Here is a 17,500-nt window from a genome sequence, read left to right on the forward strand (position 1 = left end):
CATGTTCTGTTCTGTGTCTTTAGGGTCATGCATCAGGGGGCGCTGCCACCACATTCTCCCCGTAAACTGTTCATTATTCATCATCTGATCAATAACTGATCATCTGATCAATAACTGATCATATTAGGGTTTGGAAATCAAGCAATAGCTCATTGATTGGAAAACAAAGGAATCATGTTATTTGGATCATGTGGGTTTCACATCAAAAGGTGGCTTTCCCTCTGATTATGGATTTCAATCTAATTCTAAGAGAAGCTAAACCTCTATGTGGTTTCTGGTAAAAAAATCAATATTAAGTAAGAGATTTAAATATGAGAGGCCGTCTAGCTCACAACTCATACTTGGTCTTACAAACCATATCAGAATCTCACATGTACACCACCAGATTCTTTCACACACAGCATCATACCGTCTTTAACGCACTGTCATTCCTTCCTTCATTTACTATCATACTATCATACATAAATAACTATTCTCTCTCACACACAAAAACAAAATCTCTTAAACGCACCATCATACTCTCGTACACACGCCACTATCGTCTTTCACAAACAACTATAATCTAATAGAACATTATAATAGTGTATGTGAAAGAGGATAGTAGTATGTGTGTAATCGGTAAACAATGTATGTAAGACAGAATAATAACCTATATAAGAGGGAATAGTATTTCATGTTAATAACAATAGTCATATTGTGGAGTCTATTTGTATATAACATTACAAGAGGGATTCTTATTATTACATGATATGCTTATTGTGCTCATGAGATTGCTATGACTATCAAATAAATAGAAACGATCACTAATCTCAGGTTCTGATGGGTTAGATACCAACGAAGAGAATAGTCAGAAGAAAGTTTTCAGCTTGCAATACTAATGTAGCAAGGTCAGGTGCAGACACTGGAAGAATACAAAGAGTTATTCATAAACAGGACATCACTCCGGCCTTGAGCTTTGGGTGAGCTCCGTTCCCACACATAGCAGCTTTATGAAGATTCCACTTTTTCTATAGAAATGTTAGCGAAAACAAATTACGTATGATGGTGCCAGAGTAGGGAGAGACTTCCACAGGCCGGCCGAATGCTGATTGGAGGATCGTGTTGCCAAGAGACTTTTTTCAAAGTCTGTGTATCTACCAAAGAGAACCAAGTCTAAACCACGGTACCTCTTCAGCTAGTCTTGACCAATCATAAATGTACGGGCAACGCCCTGTTTAATAAAAATGTATGCACGCACGAGGTTTGGGGCTCTTTTCCGGAAATAGTGGTTACAGATTACAGCTTTGCTGCCTGTCATTTCTATGACGTGACGGAGCCCTTGGCTAAGTGAATATATATATTTTGCTCTCTCATAATAAATAGTTAAACTTAGAAGTTGTCTGTCTTTCCTGGAATTTTGAACACAACAATATATGTAAAACAGAATAGCAGTGAATGAAAGGCCGAATAATAGCTTATATAAGAGGTAATAATAGTTCATGTGAATGACTATATAGGTATGTGTATAAAACAGAATGATAGGGTGTGTGCATAAGAATAGTTATGAGTGTGAGAGAGTATGATTGAAAAGGAAGTGAGTTTGATTGAAAAGGAAGTTGGACTAAATTCTCAGTTCCTGATTGGCTCTACGTTTTTCGTAAGGCAGTAGACTGCTACTAATTGTCCCTATGCAACCTGAAGAGTAAAAGGGTCAAGTCCGTCAGAAAGCAATGACTGTAAGTGTGAGCCTTACACTTACCCCGGACACACCAAGCCAATTTTGGCCGTCGATGGATGTCAGGCCGACGATGAGCGTCCTGTCGCCCTACTCAGATTGGTGTGTCCTGCACCGTCGTGTCTTTTCGGCCGTGACGACACCTTTTTGGCCGAAAACCTACCGATTCGGTAGGCAATCGGCCAAAGAAATCACTCTGATTGGCTGTTCAGCTAGCGAATCAGTGCATGAGAAGCTAAATGGAAGTGAGGGACCCAAACAAACTATTAAGAAGGCAAATCTGAGATTTCCTTTAACTCCAGCTCTCGACACAGGTTGGGGAAAGCCCCATGAGCTTCTTGCTGTAGAGTGAAAATGGAACACACGCTATTTGTTGTTTGTTTATATCACGCAGTCTGTTCTTCTTCTCTCGGTGTATCACGCAGTCTGTCTTCCGGTTGTTGCCTCTTTTGAATGACGAATACACACCACCGCCGCCTGCTGGTAAGGAGAGTTATTGCCACTCACGCATGCGCAGTTCGTACGTGCTTCTTGGCCGTCGGCTGAAGTCTTTGCGGTGTGTTCCAGTGCGACACATAGCCAAGACGCAGGAGACGTGAGGCGACACAACAGTCGGGTCCGTCTGTGTGAGTTCTTTGGTGTCAGCTTGGTGTGTCCCTACCTTTAAATGTAATTTAGGTTAACTTCCTGTTTTATTTAGATGCTTTTATTTTGAAGGCGAGTTTACGCTGTTGACAGGAAGTTGTTGTTGCTATGGAAACAACATGACTGCAAAAAGAAATATCTTCTACATATAAAGACGGAGAAAGTAAAGAATAAAGTGTATGTTTAAATGTTAGCACCCCCCGAAGAGGCACAAGGTTGGTATTTACTATAATATAAAATTGTAGGTTTTGTCCTAATTCGTTTATAAGCTGTTTTGTAGCTTTGCTGTCTATTTACAGTTAACTTTTGGTAGTATGCTAAAGTGATTCTAATACGGATTGAGCCTAAATGTATTTGTTATTTTTGTGTCTTTATAGCTCTTACGTTGACTCTGGAGTTTCAATAAATTCTAAATCACCAGTAAAGTCTACGACCATATTTCGGAGGGATATGCTACAGCTAGCATTAGCTATATTTACCTTGTTTGCACTTAGTGGTCCTAAGTGTTAATCTGTGTATGTTACACTTGCATGTATGATATCATTAAGTGCCTTGTATCTTCTTTTATTATAGTTTCACTCCGTTTGAATGTCACTGGACTGCAAATAAGTCAATAAAGGAGCATGGCTGCTCATTCCCTGGCTCTCAAAAGAGTTTGGCTGGCTGTTTAATCTATGTTCACACTGAGACAGTACAACACATAGAGAGAACAGTACACATATTGTGTAAGTACATACAAGCAAGTCACACAGTATGATCAGTTTTTATTAAAAAGTACAGGCTGCATATGTGTTCTCAGCCTTGGAGAAACTTGACATGTTTTGGTATGTGTCTGAACCTCTCTTTAGTGGTTTAATAAAACAGATATTTGAACGTGAGCCTACTTTGTTCATGTGCTGTTGAGGTTAATGTCAGTAGTTGTGTGCTATAATGTATTTACAAAGTGTGAAGAGGAGGCAACTTTAGAATAGGGAACCTGTGAAATTATGAATAAAGAATGCTGGTGTATACAAGTCTGGCCTAAATCTTCTGTCAGAAAGATTGCAGCAATCCAAGGGGTGTAGATATCCAAACTTTAATTGTTCACAGGAGTTATGGTGTTACAGGATGTTCGTTTGTTATGTTGTGGTTATCTAGGAAATATAAATAAACAGAGTAGATCAAATTAGTGAATGACAATATTAATCCTAATAGTTACGTTACGATTTCCTGCTGGGAACAGTACATACACATAAATGCTGGAACAGTCAGCTGCATGGTAAACAATACCAGAAATGCCCGCAAGACGGCTCACTTGACCGCAACAAGTGCAAGTGTTTTAACACGTGATAATGGCGGCTTACCCCTAGATTCCCCCGGGTCCGTCTGCGCCGCGTTACGGCTGAGCCTCGGGGTGTTTCTCAATCGCGAGTAAAGCTGCTTCAGAGCCACTATTTCAAGCATACTACATCATACTCTCATATGACGCACACCTGCACACTTGCTAGCCTGTTCCACTCTTTGTTTTCCGAATGGCAGGTAGTATTCTTGACTCGCTTCTGAAGCAAGATGCTCGGCAGACATGTGCTACGAAGCAAGCGTACTCGCGATTGAGAAATGTCATGTTGTCAGTGTTATCGTAACAAATACATGTCATACTCTCCAGATGTCCTTTGTATTCAGTAAAGTTAGACGTTATTTACCGTTTGGCATTTTGACGACACATTGATGGTTTCTGAGTTCATAAATCCAAGAGAATCCTTGCTCACCAACACGGCAGCCACATCGTTTCTCCTCCAACGCTCATGTGAATCTTTGAACTTTCACTTCGTCTAAAAGATTTCTCACAATCTGAGCAGCTGAAAGGTTTCTCCTCAGTGTGGACTTGCAAGTGTTCAGACTACATCTGCGTAAATATCTTCCACTTCTCAGTCAGCAGCCGAGGGGTTTCTCTCCGGTGTGAACCTGCATGTGAAGGTTTAATTCCCCCCTCTGTGTATATCTGTTGCTACACAGAGAGCAGCTGAATGGTTTCTCTCCGGTGTGAACATCCATGTGTCTCGTCAGATGACTCCTGCGAATAAACCTTTTACTGCACAGTGAGCAGCTGAAGGGTTTCTCTCCGGTGTGAACTAGCATGTGTCTCGTCACATGACATCTGCGAATAAACATTTTACTGCACAGTGAGCAGCTGAAGGGTTTCTCTCCTGTGTGAATTAGCATGTGTCGATTCAGATCACTCTTTTTGCTAAATGTGTTCCCGCACTGAGAGCATTTACAGCGTTTCTTTGCAGAACTACGCCTTGAATCACTGACGGGGACTCGAGAGTTTGAACCTGACGGAGGGTCTCTGGTCTCCTTCCAACTGGCACTGTCTTCAGTGTCAGGTTCAGAAGAGTCTCCAGGGTTGTCCTCAGTCTCTGGTTGTAAACGTGTCTCTGGATCGGAGTTCTTGGCTGGTTCTGGTCCTCCACAGTCCTCTCCATCAGCTTCTGTTTGTCTCTGATGAAGCTGAGAGGACTGAGGTTTCTCTTCATCATCTTCACTCTTCACAGGGACAGGAGTGAATGTTGACTTGTTATCATCCTCCTCCAGCCCTTGAAGCTTCTCTCCCTCCTGACTGATCCAGAGTTCCTCCTGTTCCTCTTTAATGTGTGGGGGGGTCTCAGGGGGAAACTCTTCTTTAACCTCCACCAGTTGGACGTCTGCAGGAAACAGGAAACAGGAAACAGAGACGTTACTGAGAATAGCTGTTGTGTTCATTACAGCTCAAAATCCCCTTCTTTGTTGAGCTCCAACGTTATCAGTTTTCCTATCGGTATAAACAAAATAAAAAAAGTATATAAAATAAATGTAATTGCGCCCTCTTGCTCTCGACGTGCGCCCCCAAACAAAATGCAGATTTCCCCCGTAAAATGTTAGTGATTCCAGAAAACAATATTTCTGTTCCTCAGAAACTGTAACTCCTCCAGAAATCTGAGAATCAAACAGAGCGTCAGACGGCAGAGACTGCTTTGTTTTTACGGAGCTCCGACGTCACGTTGTTGTTTACGTCACGTTGTTGTTTACGTCACGTTGTTGTTTACGTCAGGAGATATCTTGTTTACGTCAGGAGATATCTTGTTTACGTCAGGAGATATCTTGTTTACGGGCGACATGTTCTCCAGAGATTTGATATATCTTATAAACAAGATCAGAGCCACAGTACTCATACTACATCTTTCTAGAAACACCCTGCAGTTGCTGAAGATGTTTCTTCATGTGTTTTGGAAAATCTGTGTTTTCATATCTGCATCGTTAAACATCTACCGTAGAGATATTTAAAGTTGCACGCATGAAGGACAGACCCTACCAAAATAAAACATATAGTATATATATATATATATATTAGGGCTGTCAAGTTAACGCGTTAATGACATATTTTAACGCCACTAATTATTTTAACGTGCGATTAACGCATGTGTATTTGTCCTCGGCCCGCCCCGTAGTTTCAGAGCCCAAAGGCTTGACGTTGTTGTTGTTGTTAGTTGGATGGTGGGAGATTCTAGCGAGAGATATGAAAAGGAGTTTTAAACAGCAAGCCAAGCACACAGCTGATGCTGACAGCCCCGCTCCTGTCGCTCGCTTGCAGCAGACCACGCTTGAAAGTTTGTCGGGGAGACGCCTGGACAACAACAGCGATAGCTAAATGGGATTTTAGAAATAGATTTGCCTGTCCCACTGTTTTGGCCAAACTTGACCAACTCTACCATGCTGCACTGCGTTATATATCAAATGCACCCTATAGGACTCATTGCACACTGTATAGCCTAACTGGATGGTCCACACTTACTATGCGTAGGATGCAGCACTGGTTTTTATTAATGTATAAAGCCATTTTAGGCAAGCTTCCACTGTACATATGTGCCAGAGTTGCCCCAGTTTGTGACTCTTACAACCTCAGATCCAGTGCGGATATACATATATATATACATATATATATATATATATACATATATATATATATACATATATACATATATACATATATACATATATATCGGGACAGTTTCATCCCACAGGCCATAAGACTATTAAACAACTGAACTTTTTAAAGAACATCCATAAACATTCATCTGTCTGCATATTACTAATTATTTATCTATATATCAGATTCCATGTACTTGTATACAGACTCTTCTTGCACTATTTCTATTTTATTTGTATTAACTTGCACATCTCAAAACATTCTCTTGCCCTATTCTATCAGCGTTATCAGTTCTATGTCCTCTATATATTCATGTTGCTCTGTTGGAGGAGGACTTCAGGTTCTCATCTCCATATCTCCACTGTAGCTGCTACATGATGATTGAGCTTTGAAAGGTTTAGTCTAGTGAACATCCATTAAAGAGTGCACTGAACCGACCTGTCCTCCGGATCTGAGAATGTAAAACAGCGTCCAGTAGTTTCCGGTCTCTCTCGTGTTCCTCTTTTGATCGAGACAGTTTCTCCTCGTACTCTGATATCGTTCTTTCAAACAGAGCAAAGATCTCTTCAGCAGCTGCAGAGAGTGTCTGCTTCACCAACGAGAGCAGCACAACACTCATGTTTACACACACACACACACACACACACACACACACACACACACACAAGCTGTTCCTGCACACACACTCCGACCCACACAGTTAATTGTGTTGTTTTTTCTCCATCAAACTCTCACTCTGTTGCTAACGTGTTTCCAGCTAGCATGCTAAGCTAACTTCTATATTCGGTAAGGTAGAAGCTCCAGATGAAGCCGAACAGATCAGAGTAACATCGGAGAGTTCATCCGGACACACCGAGGCTCTGGAGGATCAGAACTGCGGGAGAAAACACACTCTTTATCGGGAGAACAAAGAGAGAAAACTGTCGCGACGAGACTCCATGTTGCTATCAGTTAGAAAGAGAGGTCACTTCCGGTGCGGTTTGAGAATTTCAGAAGAAAAACAGGAAGAAAAATAACACCAAAATGATATAATGGCTTTTTAACTGCAAACTTAGGCGGTAGGTTTCCATGTGTGTAAATATTATGATGTGAAGTGATTTAAGCCTTTCTCCGTCCTCCTGACTCTCTGAGGATCTGTGTCTTAGCTTCTCATTTACTATCAAAGTGTCTTTCAATAAAAAAGTGATGAGAGTCTGAATATCTGCTTTGATCCTAAACCTGAAACCAGTTCGGAAGTAACTTAGTACATTTACTCAAGTACTGTCTCTACTTTAAAGAGTCCTCTCCTGCTGATGTTCAGGTGTATATCAGTATGTAGTGTCTCTACTTTAAAGAGTCCTCTCCTGCTGATGTTCAGGTGTATATCAGTATGTAGTGTCTCTACTTTAAAGAGTCCTCTCCTGCTGATGTTCAGGTGTATATCAGTATGTAGTGTCTCTACTTTAAAGAGTCCTCTCCTGCTGATGTTCAGGTGTATATCAGTATGTAGTGTATCTACTTTAAAGAGTCCTCTCCTGCTGATGTTCAGGTGTATATCAGTATGTAGTGTCTCTACTTTAAAGAGTCCTCTCCTGCTGATGTTCAGGTGTATATCAGTATGTAGTGTCTCTACTTTAAAGAGTCCTCTCCTGCTGATGTTCAGGTGTATATCAGTATGTACTGTCTCTACTTTAAAGAGTCCTCTCCTGCTGATGTTCAGGTGTATATCAGTGTGTAGTGTCTCTACTTTAAAGAGTCCTCTCCTGCTGAATTCTCAACTCACCTGACCAGGTTTTACCAACACTGATTCAAAGGCTACGCTATAATCTATTACAATTATAATATTACTAGTGCGTCATTTAACAACCAACCCAGTCTCACGGCATTTCATGTTATAGTCACAACATTTAATCTATTGATTCGATTTCCCCCTTTTTTCCTTGAAATGGTCTTTTAGTCTTTATTATTTACCTACTTTTATATTGTTTTATTTATTTTAAAGGGTTTTATCTTACATCATTTATTTAACAGTTTTAATAGCAACATTTCCTTTTACGTTGTTTTAATCTTTATTAGAATTATGACGTTTTTATTACTATTATCTTTTCGTTTTTGTTGAGCCTATAAGTTGACTTATTTGATAGGGTTTCATATTGTTGCTTCGCTTCACTTAGTCTTGAGTCTTATTTATTATTTATTTTATTTGTATTATCTCACCTTTGACCTCCTCGTGTCTCTTAACCTGTTAACATTTTATATGTTTCTGCATGTATCTGTAAAGTTCTTAACATCTGATCTGAGGGAAACTTCCTGTGTATTTTTAACTGGTGATGTGTCATTTTGTAAATGTGCCGTATAAATAATAATAATAATTATTATTATATCATAGAAGATGTCTCAAGCGTCTTTAACTGATAAACCTCAGGTCTAAAACATCAATGCAACACATTTCTGACACTTTAAAAAAAATGTATTTCAGAAAAATTCTATATTTCTTTCAGAACATTTCTAAAAAGAAATCAGAAAAATGTAGAATTGCCAGAGCCTCGGTGTGTCCGGATGAACTCGGTGTGTCCGGATGAACTCGAATTAAAAATTCTACATTTTTTTCACAACATTTAAAAAAGAAATTCAGAACATTTCTAAAAAAAAATCAGAAAAATTCTACATTTATTTGAGAAAAATTATATATTTTTTTCAGAACATTTCTACATTTTGTTCAGAACATTTCTACATTTTTTCCAGAACAATTCTATATTTCTTTCAGAACATTTCTACATTTTTTTCAAAACATTTCTAAAAAAAATTCAGAACATTTCTACATTTTTTTCAGAACATTTCTACATTTTTTTCAGAACATTTCTACATTTTTTCCAGAACATTTCTACATTAGCCAGAGCCTTGGTGTGTCCAGATGAACTCGGTGTGTCCGGATGAACTCGGATGAAAAATTCTACATTTCTTTCAGAAAAATTATGCATTTTTTTCAGAAGAATTCTATATTTATTTCAGAGAAATTCTAAACTTATTTCAGATACATTTACGGAGCCCCTAAAGGGACATGGAAACAAAATCAATAAAGAGAGAGAGAAAAAAAAAAGTCAGGATAATGGGTAAGTATGTCCCTAAAATTAAGTAGCAGTTCGAAATATATCTCAAATAATGTATGCTCTGTCATTTCCCCACGTAAACTTAACAGTCTGCAATGAAATGGTTGTGTGCTCCACTTCCTCCTTGGCACACCGGTAACTTTCTGAAAAAAAAAAAATAAAGTCAGGATAACGGGTTAGTTTCTCGTGCGCACGTTTTCTTGACTTTATTTTTTCTCAAGTCTCTTAAACCGTTATCCCGAGTTTTTTTTTTTATCTTCTTTTTTTTTTTCACAAGATACTTTCTCGTGCGCACGAGATACTAACCCGTTATCCCGATTTATTTTTTTTCTCGCTCTCTCTCTTTTTTTTTTTTCATGTCCCTTTAGGGGGGGGGGTTACCTTGGTTGGTGATGGTTACACAAGCCAAAACATTGTTATGACGTTATGACATCATAAAGTGGCCAAAATCTGATCAGCTCATTTTCAGACAGGTTTTTATATAAATGGATCAGGACAAAAAGAGAGAGAATCTTTGTTCCTGAAACTTTCAGAGTCTCTTTACACAGAGGGGACACATGTTGATGTAGAAGAGACATGAAGAAGAGGGGACACATGTTGATGTAGAAGAGACATGAAGAAGAGGGGACACATGTTGATGTAGAAGAGACATGAAGAAGAGGGGACACATGTTGATGTAGAAGAGACATGAAGAAGAGGGGACACATGTTGATGTAGAAGAGACATGAAGAAGAGGGGACACATGTTGATGTAGAAGAGACATGAAGAAGAGGGGACACATGTTGATGTCGAAGAGACATGAAGAAGAGGGGACACGTGTTGATGTAGAAGAGACATGAAGAAGAGGGGACACATGTTGATGTAGAAGAGACATGAAGAAGAGGGGACACATGTTGATGTCGAAGAGACATGAAGAAGAGGGGACACATGTTGATGTAGAAGAGACATGAAGAAGAGGGGACACATGCTGATGTAGAAGAGACATGAAGAAGAGGGGACACATGTTGATGTTGAAGAGACGTGAAGAAGAGGGGACACATGTTGACGTAGAAGAGACATGAAGAAGAGGGGACACATGTTGATGTAGAAGAGACATGAAGAAGAGGGGACACATGTTGATGAAGAAGAGACGTGAAGAAGAGGGGACACATGTTGATGTAGAAGAGACATGAAGAAGTGGATTTAGCAGAATAGGAGACCTTTAAAGAAAGCAGCTCTCTGAGTCTCATCTCTCTGAGTCTCATCTCTCTGAGTCTCATCTCTCTGAGTCTCAGCTCTCTGAGTCTCATCTCTCTGAGTCTCATCTCTCTGAGTCTCAGCTCTCTGAGTCTCAGCTCTCTGAGTCTCATCTCTCTGAGTCTCAGCTCTCTGAGTCTCATCTCTCTTTGCAGCTGCTTCAAAGCCTCAGGAGCAGAGAAACTAAACCTCTTCTCCAGTTCAGTACCAAGAGGCAAAGTGTAGTTCTGTGTAAATGTGAGTACCTTCTCCCCTGGTACTCCATCCCCTGGAAGCCCCCGAGGACCCATCGGCTCCTTGAAGCCAGGCTCTCCCTACGAATAAGAAAAGGTCAATTAGTAAACAACACGAGGGTATCATCGGCATGCAGGGACATCCTGAAGTCCTGTCCATGGAGAGGACACTACGGAGGGGTTTGAGGTAAGATAAGAGATAAGATAAGAAATACTTGATTGATCCCAATGTGGGAAATGTTTGCGTTGCAGCAGCATAAACAGACAAGGCAGTACATTAGAGACATTAAAAGAGTAGAAATAAACAATCCACAATGTAAACATCGTTTGAGGGAAAAGCAAAGGCTAGAGATATAAAAGGAGACAGTGGTCATCTATAGAATTAACAGTTTAATGGATTTCTTTTAGTGACAACTGTATTATGTTGGTCATCAAGGATGGGTATCGAACCGATCCGTGCAGACCAACATCATTTGATTTTTTGTATTTGTTCCTTCATGGTATGCAGAACTTAATGGATAACAATTATCTACAGAACTTGTCTCTTTAAACACACCGTACCTGAAAAGGAGCAGGGAGGAGAAAGTAATCTGATATGACCTGCACCTTTCTCAAAGAAATAATAAATAGAAATAGATGGTCTGTGCTTCATATCTTCTTATTCTCAGCCAATCACAACGTGTCGTAGGACGATAATAATGACGAGGCTCGTCAAGGGTTTTGATCAGGATGTTTTGTGGTTGTGGCTCCGCAGATTAGATGGTTTTCCACCAATCAGAGGGTCGACATGTCAAACTGTCCATGGGCAAAAACCTACATTTGAGAGTGAAGGGTTATCCCTCCTGACGACCAGGCGGCCCCTCAATGGGCTCTGCCGTTATGAGGACGTTTTGGTGAACTCTGGACTCGTGTAAAAGCAGTTTTTAGAGCTCAAACAGTCTCTAAATGTTCTGTATCACATGCATGTCCTACCTTTGGCCCCTGGATGCCCTCTCCTGGAGGCCCCATCAGGCCTGAAGGTCCACTTTGCCCCGTAGAGCCCTGAGGATACAACACATCACGGTACTTTAAATAAACAAGGCTTCATAAACTCATTATGAAATAGAGAGGGTTTTGAAACACACACTGACCTTGGGTCCATAGAGTCCAATCCCAGGAGGGCCTGATGGTCCTGGTACCCCCGACAAACCTCTGTCTCCCTGAAGAACAGACACAGATACACCAATATCATCTACAGTATTATACAAGTCTCTGTTTTAGTCTACCTATTTATCTTCTTGGACACATTTGAGTTTGTTCTATCAACAGTCTTTGGTACGATCGATCCACATGACGTGCTCTACATTCTGCTGCCACGTCCACATTTATGAAGAGGTGTTATGTTCGAAGAATCAAAATACCTTTATTCGTATTGAAACACTATTCGATAAAGAGCATGCACATACTATTACAAGAAGTTATTCCAATTTACAAGAAATATGTTGAAGCAGTCTCTAATCGGTGAATCATCTTCAGGTTTACGTTACGCTTCGTCTTTTCTAGAAAACTACAAAAAAAAACATGTTAACTTTCAAACTTCTGCTTTAAATATGAGGATACTGAAAGTTGAATAAAATACAATAATACAAATACAAAATAGTGCAAGAAGTCTTTATGCATGTAAATAGAATATGATATGTACAAGAACAGAATGTAAAATTAAATAATTAAGACAAAATTAAATATGGTTTATTGCGGTGATAAATATTTAGATAAATAAATAAATTGCAAGATGACGAACAGATGAATGTTTATCGAGGCACTTTACAGAGCTCGAGTTTTTACATTTTATTAGTTTAAAATGTAAACCTATTCTCCTTAATTTAACTTTCTCCATACAGTTTGTCCTCTGTTGTTAATACTTGATATTTGCTAACTCTGCTGCTCCATGCATTTCATACATGAAGCATATATATATATATATATGTATATGAATCAATATATATATATATATATATATATATATATATATATATATATATATATAGCGATTATATTCTGTGCTCACGTTACCTTCGGCCCAATGATTCCCAGACCGTGTTCTCCCACAGCTCCTGAAGGTCCCACAGGCCCCAGATCCCCCTGTTAGAGAACCATTAACTCTCATTAAAACTGCTTTCAGATATTTATATTCTCAGAGGAGGGAGAAGTACTCACATCCTGTACTTGAGTAAAGGTAGAAGTACTCACATCTTGTAGTAAAAGTAGAAGTACTCAGATCCTGTTCTTGAGTAAAAGTAGAAGTACTCAGATTCTGTACTTGAGTAAAAGTAGAAGTACTCAGATGGTGTACTTGAGTAAAAGTAGAAGTACTCAGATCCTGTACTTGAGTAAAAGTAGAAGTACTCAGATGGTGTACTTGAGTAAAAGTAGAAGTACTCAGATCCTGTACTTAAGTAAAAGTAGAAGTACTCAGATCCTGTTCTTGGGTAAAAGTAGAAGTACTCAGATCTTGTACTTGAGTAAAAGTAGAAGTACTCAGATCTTGTACTTGAGTAAAAGTAGAAGTACTCAGATGGTGTACTTGAGTAAAAGTAGAAGTACTCAGATCCTGTACTTAAGTAAAAGTAGAAGTACTCAGATCCTGTTCTTGGGTAAAAGTAGAAGTACTCAGATCTTGTACTTGAGTAAAAGTAGAAGTACCAGAGTGTAGGAATACTCTGTTTCAGTAAAAGTCCTGCATTCAAAATGTTCCTCAAGTAAAAGTATAAAAGTATTCTCATCAAAATATAGTTAAAGTAGCGACAGTAAAAGTAGTCATTGTGCAGATTGGTCCATTTCAGAATAATATATATGATATGTTTTATAATGATTGATCATGAAAGTGTTCTCAAAGCTGGTAAAGGTGCAGCTAGTTTGAATGACTTTGTATACTGCAGGGTAGCTTGTGAATTTACTCCAGGTGGAACTAAAGTCTGATTTAACACTTGATTATATTTCACATCATTCATCCAGATCTGTGAAGTAACTAAAGGGATTAAATACATGTAGTGGAGTAAAAGTACACAGTAGCATAACATTGAAATGCTCAAGTAAAGTAAAAGTACCTCTAAATTGTACTTATCCATCTAATGATAATAAATAATTGAAGCTCTTCTCACCACTAGGTGTCGCCCTCCCCAGTTCTGCCTCCTCTCTGTTCATTGAACCCAGAACACATCGCTCACTAATCACCAGAAAGACGTGATAACACACCGACACATGGATCAATATCATTTTATCTAAACTCATACACACAATCAATTATTTGTTGATTTATATTCTGTAATGTGAATCTTTAAAGTACCTTAAAGTGTCAGATAATTGAAGTGGAGTAGAAAGTCTTCTCCTTCCTCTCCACCTGATGTTCTTCCTGCCTCATTGTGTGTTGGAGCTTCAGAGCGTTACTGCTATGACCTTTCTTTGTGTCGCCAGCTTCATCTCCATTACTTACGCACTGAACTGTTTGTAATCTGTAAACTACAACATGTCTACCAGATGATGCCAATCCTCCACAATTACATTTATTGATCTTAAAGGTTCTTTATTTAAAGGGGACCTATCATGCAAAATGCACTTTTGTACGTCTTTTATACATGAATATGTGTCCCCGGTGTTCCAGGGAACTCACCAAGTGTCAGAAAACACAACCCTCTCTATTTTCCTCCATACCCAAATCTCTAAAAAAGGGGCTGCAAACGGATCTGATAAAAACTGATCCAGATTTGAACACTGTCCTGACGTCAGGACGGTGGCGCTACGGCTATTGGGCCAACTCCACCAATCAGGAGGAGACAGCCACGGCCATTGCCGTTCGAAAGCGCTGGAGACGCTGTAGTACATATGCCAGGCCTGTAGATGGAGCTGTTCTCACTGAATCTGCCCCTACAAACACAGAGCTAGAAATTGTCAAATTGAGCGAAATGAGGCATGGCTAAAATGCATGATCTGTTTGGTATTTTGAAAAAAAAAATTTAAATATGCCTTATATAGGTATGGTCCTACACTATATTATTCAAATATAGTATGATAGGTCCACTTTAATTTGGAAACAAAAGCATTTAAACATGTTTAAACAAAAGGTAATAAGGAGTAAGTCGAAGAAAGACAAATATTATAATACATATTCAGAGCTCTGAGAAAACTAGGAACCACATTCAGAAGATGAAAGTAGTTTTTACTTTTCTGTAACAACACATATTAGTTTTTGCTCTGTGAGTGTAAAGATGTGAGGGTGCTCCCTGATAGTCTGGGGGTGAAAGGGAGGGAACAAAATATTAAATAACAGAGAGGAAACTGATTTGCAAAACCACAAGATGTCTTTGAATTACTCAAAAGCAAAGAGGGCTCACTAACCAATTTAAAAAACGTACTAAAGGCTAAATAAAAAAGTAATCAATATAAAAAGTGATATGGATCTGAGCTCCTAACACTGAACCCTCCTGTCAGGTTCCTTTCTCCTTCCTCACTTCCTGTCTGTTTCAACTGCTCTTACATTAACACAAAAAACATTATCATCACCAAATGTTATTCCTTTTTAAGCAGTAAACAAAGTCTCTACTGGTTCACATGAATACCTGCAGTGAGTAAACAAAGAATAGACTAACAGATAACATGGTTGTTGATGTGGTTGTGTATCTGATGGAGGAACATCATCTAGGGTTCTCCATTCATCTCCTATGAGTTACAAAGTTGACTAAAGCTCTCAAAACTCAATGAAAGTGTGGATCAGCAGTTTGATATGTTCACATGCTACTGTGGAGGATATCATGAGGCCTGGAGGCCATCACATGTGAAACACAATATTTATGATTGATGTAAATCAGTCAGATTTGACCCGAACACGACAGGACGGTTACAAAACACGAGTCCCAACGAGTGCCAAGTGTCCCACAGAGACAACACACTGATCACACACATCCATGCAGAGCAGGAGGAAGAGGACATGAAGCTGCTGCAGCTTTCCTCAGCCTTTGATGAAGGCGAGGGATTGGGATCACCTGAGAGAGGCTCACCTGGGGACAGACAGTTAGGGGAAGAGACACACAGTAACACAGGGCTCAGAGAAACCACCTGTCAATCATTAGCTGCTGCTTTCAGGAAGAGAGAGAGTACAGCTCTCATTCCTGTTGAGGGTTGAAGTAGAAACAGAGCTGAAACAAAGTGAAACATAGCGTCAGGTGTTCAAACATCAACACAGGTGTTACATTTCTCTGGTAGAAGCACTGCTCAGCGTTCACAGATCGGATGTTTCAGACGCTCTCTGACTCTCTTTCTGCTTTGCTTTCATTCATTATTGCTTTCATTTCAAACGCTGAGGTCAGATATGGAAACTCTTGTGTTTTATGATATAGTTTGTCCTGATAGAAGGCCTGATGTGTGCAGAGAGCTGAACTGAACCACAACACCTTCACATACGTACACATACAGAACATCATTCAATGGATATGGACTTGGTAGTGGACATCTCCAAGAACCTGATGCTTTGATAGCACACAGGTCTGTGTCAAATAACAGACTCTCACATGACTCACTCTAAAGTCAATGGCACACAAAGAGGGGTTCATTTAGCACGACACATTTGAAATAACTAAAAGACAAGTTATACAAGGAAGTAGAAAGAAAGGGAGGTGATAGAAAACTATTTCTGCTAAAAAGTTGGCAATGATTGAGAGTCAGAGCTAAACATTTCAGATGTGTGTATCTCACACTGCACTGTCACTTTTATTCATGTGTCTTTGCTTCTAAATGAGTGTTTTTAAATGTCAATTCATAATATGTTTCTTAATGCTCTTAATGTCTTTCATTTTTGTAAAGCACTTAGAATTGCCTTGTGTTGAAATGTGCTATATAAATAAACTTGGCTTGCCTTCACTTTCGATACACAACCTGAATGAGGCAGATTTACCGAGCAACAAGTGACGCGACGCTCAGACTGAATTCTCATTGGCTCAGACGGAGCTGGTGTTACCTCCCTTCTGTGTGTCTCTCTCATACCCCTTTCACACCAACGGTGTTTCAGGGCCGGTTCGGTGCTGGTGCTTGAAAAGCACCGGGTTTTCCTGTTCACACCGCAGCGGAGCAGCGTCATAGCTCCGGAATCCGGTTCGTTTCGAGCACCAAAAAGTTGTCCGTCTAGAAGCAAGAACCGCATACGTCACGCTTACGTCGGAGGGGGGCGAGATTAACCTGAGCTAACACTTAAGGCGAGTACGGCAAACAGCGTCAATTCAGACTGACACACATTCACTTAAGGGGAACTGGGGATATGTATCAGCTGCTTGTGTGACAGTCAGACAGTGAATACTTTAGAGCCGTGTGAGCTAACCCGGAGCTAACGGGAGAATACACTCCCGTTGAAGAGCAGCCGGCCAGCACTGCAGCGGTCGGTAAATGCCGCTGAAACACATTAATAAACAATGAACCACGGCACTCTGGAGAAAAGTATAAGGTTGGAGAAGTCGTTATTTAATTTAATCTGGCTTCGTATGATTAAAAGCAACGCAGTCCCCGGCCCGTTGTTGTTGTGAGGTGAGCTCCGTTGGGGAGAAACTCAGCGACGTAAACTGTGACGTCATGACGCAGCAGCGGCAGCACCAGTCGGGCTCTGAGCGGTGTG

General features: G+C 39.9%; 2 protein-coding genes across 3 annotated transcripts in view; one reads left to right on the plus strand and one right to left on the minus strand.

Annotated features, from left to right (window-relative positions):
• The window catches only part of LOC117482820 (major histocompatibility complex class I-related gene protein-like), a 54,096-nt gene extending 52,725 nt beyond the window's left edge, over positions 1-1,371 (plus strand). Inside the window, exon 7 of the mRNA XM_034131028.1 lies at positions 29-1,371. The gene's annotated coding sequence lies outside the window, so the exon portion shown is untranslated. The remainder of the gene's footprint in view (positions 1-28) is intronic.
• The window catches only part of LOC117482825, a 182,408-nt gene that overhangs the window by 92,340 nt on the left and 72,568 nt on the right, over positions 1-17,500 (minus strand). For both annotated transcript variants that reach the window (XM_034131037.1, XM_034131038.1), the window contains 2 exons: positions 14,189-14,254; positions 12,916-12,984 (listed from right to left, as the gene is read on the minus strand). In XM_034131037.1, the coding sequence (XP_033986928.1) occupies positions 12,916-12,984; positions 14,189-14,254 (135 nt within the window). The remainder of the gene's footprint in view (positions 1-12,915; positions 12,985-14,188; positions 14,255-17,500) is intronic.

Source organism: Trematomus bernacchii, unplaced genomic scaffold (assembly GCF_902827165.1).
Source record: "Trematomus bernacchii unplaced genomic scaffold, fTreBer1.1, whole genome shotgun sequence".
Classification (NCBI taxonomy): domain Eukaryota; kingdom Metazoa; phylum Chordata; class Actinopteri; order Perciformes; family Nototheniidae; genus Trematomus; species Trematomus bernacchii.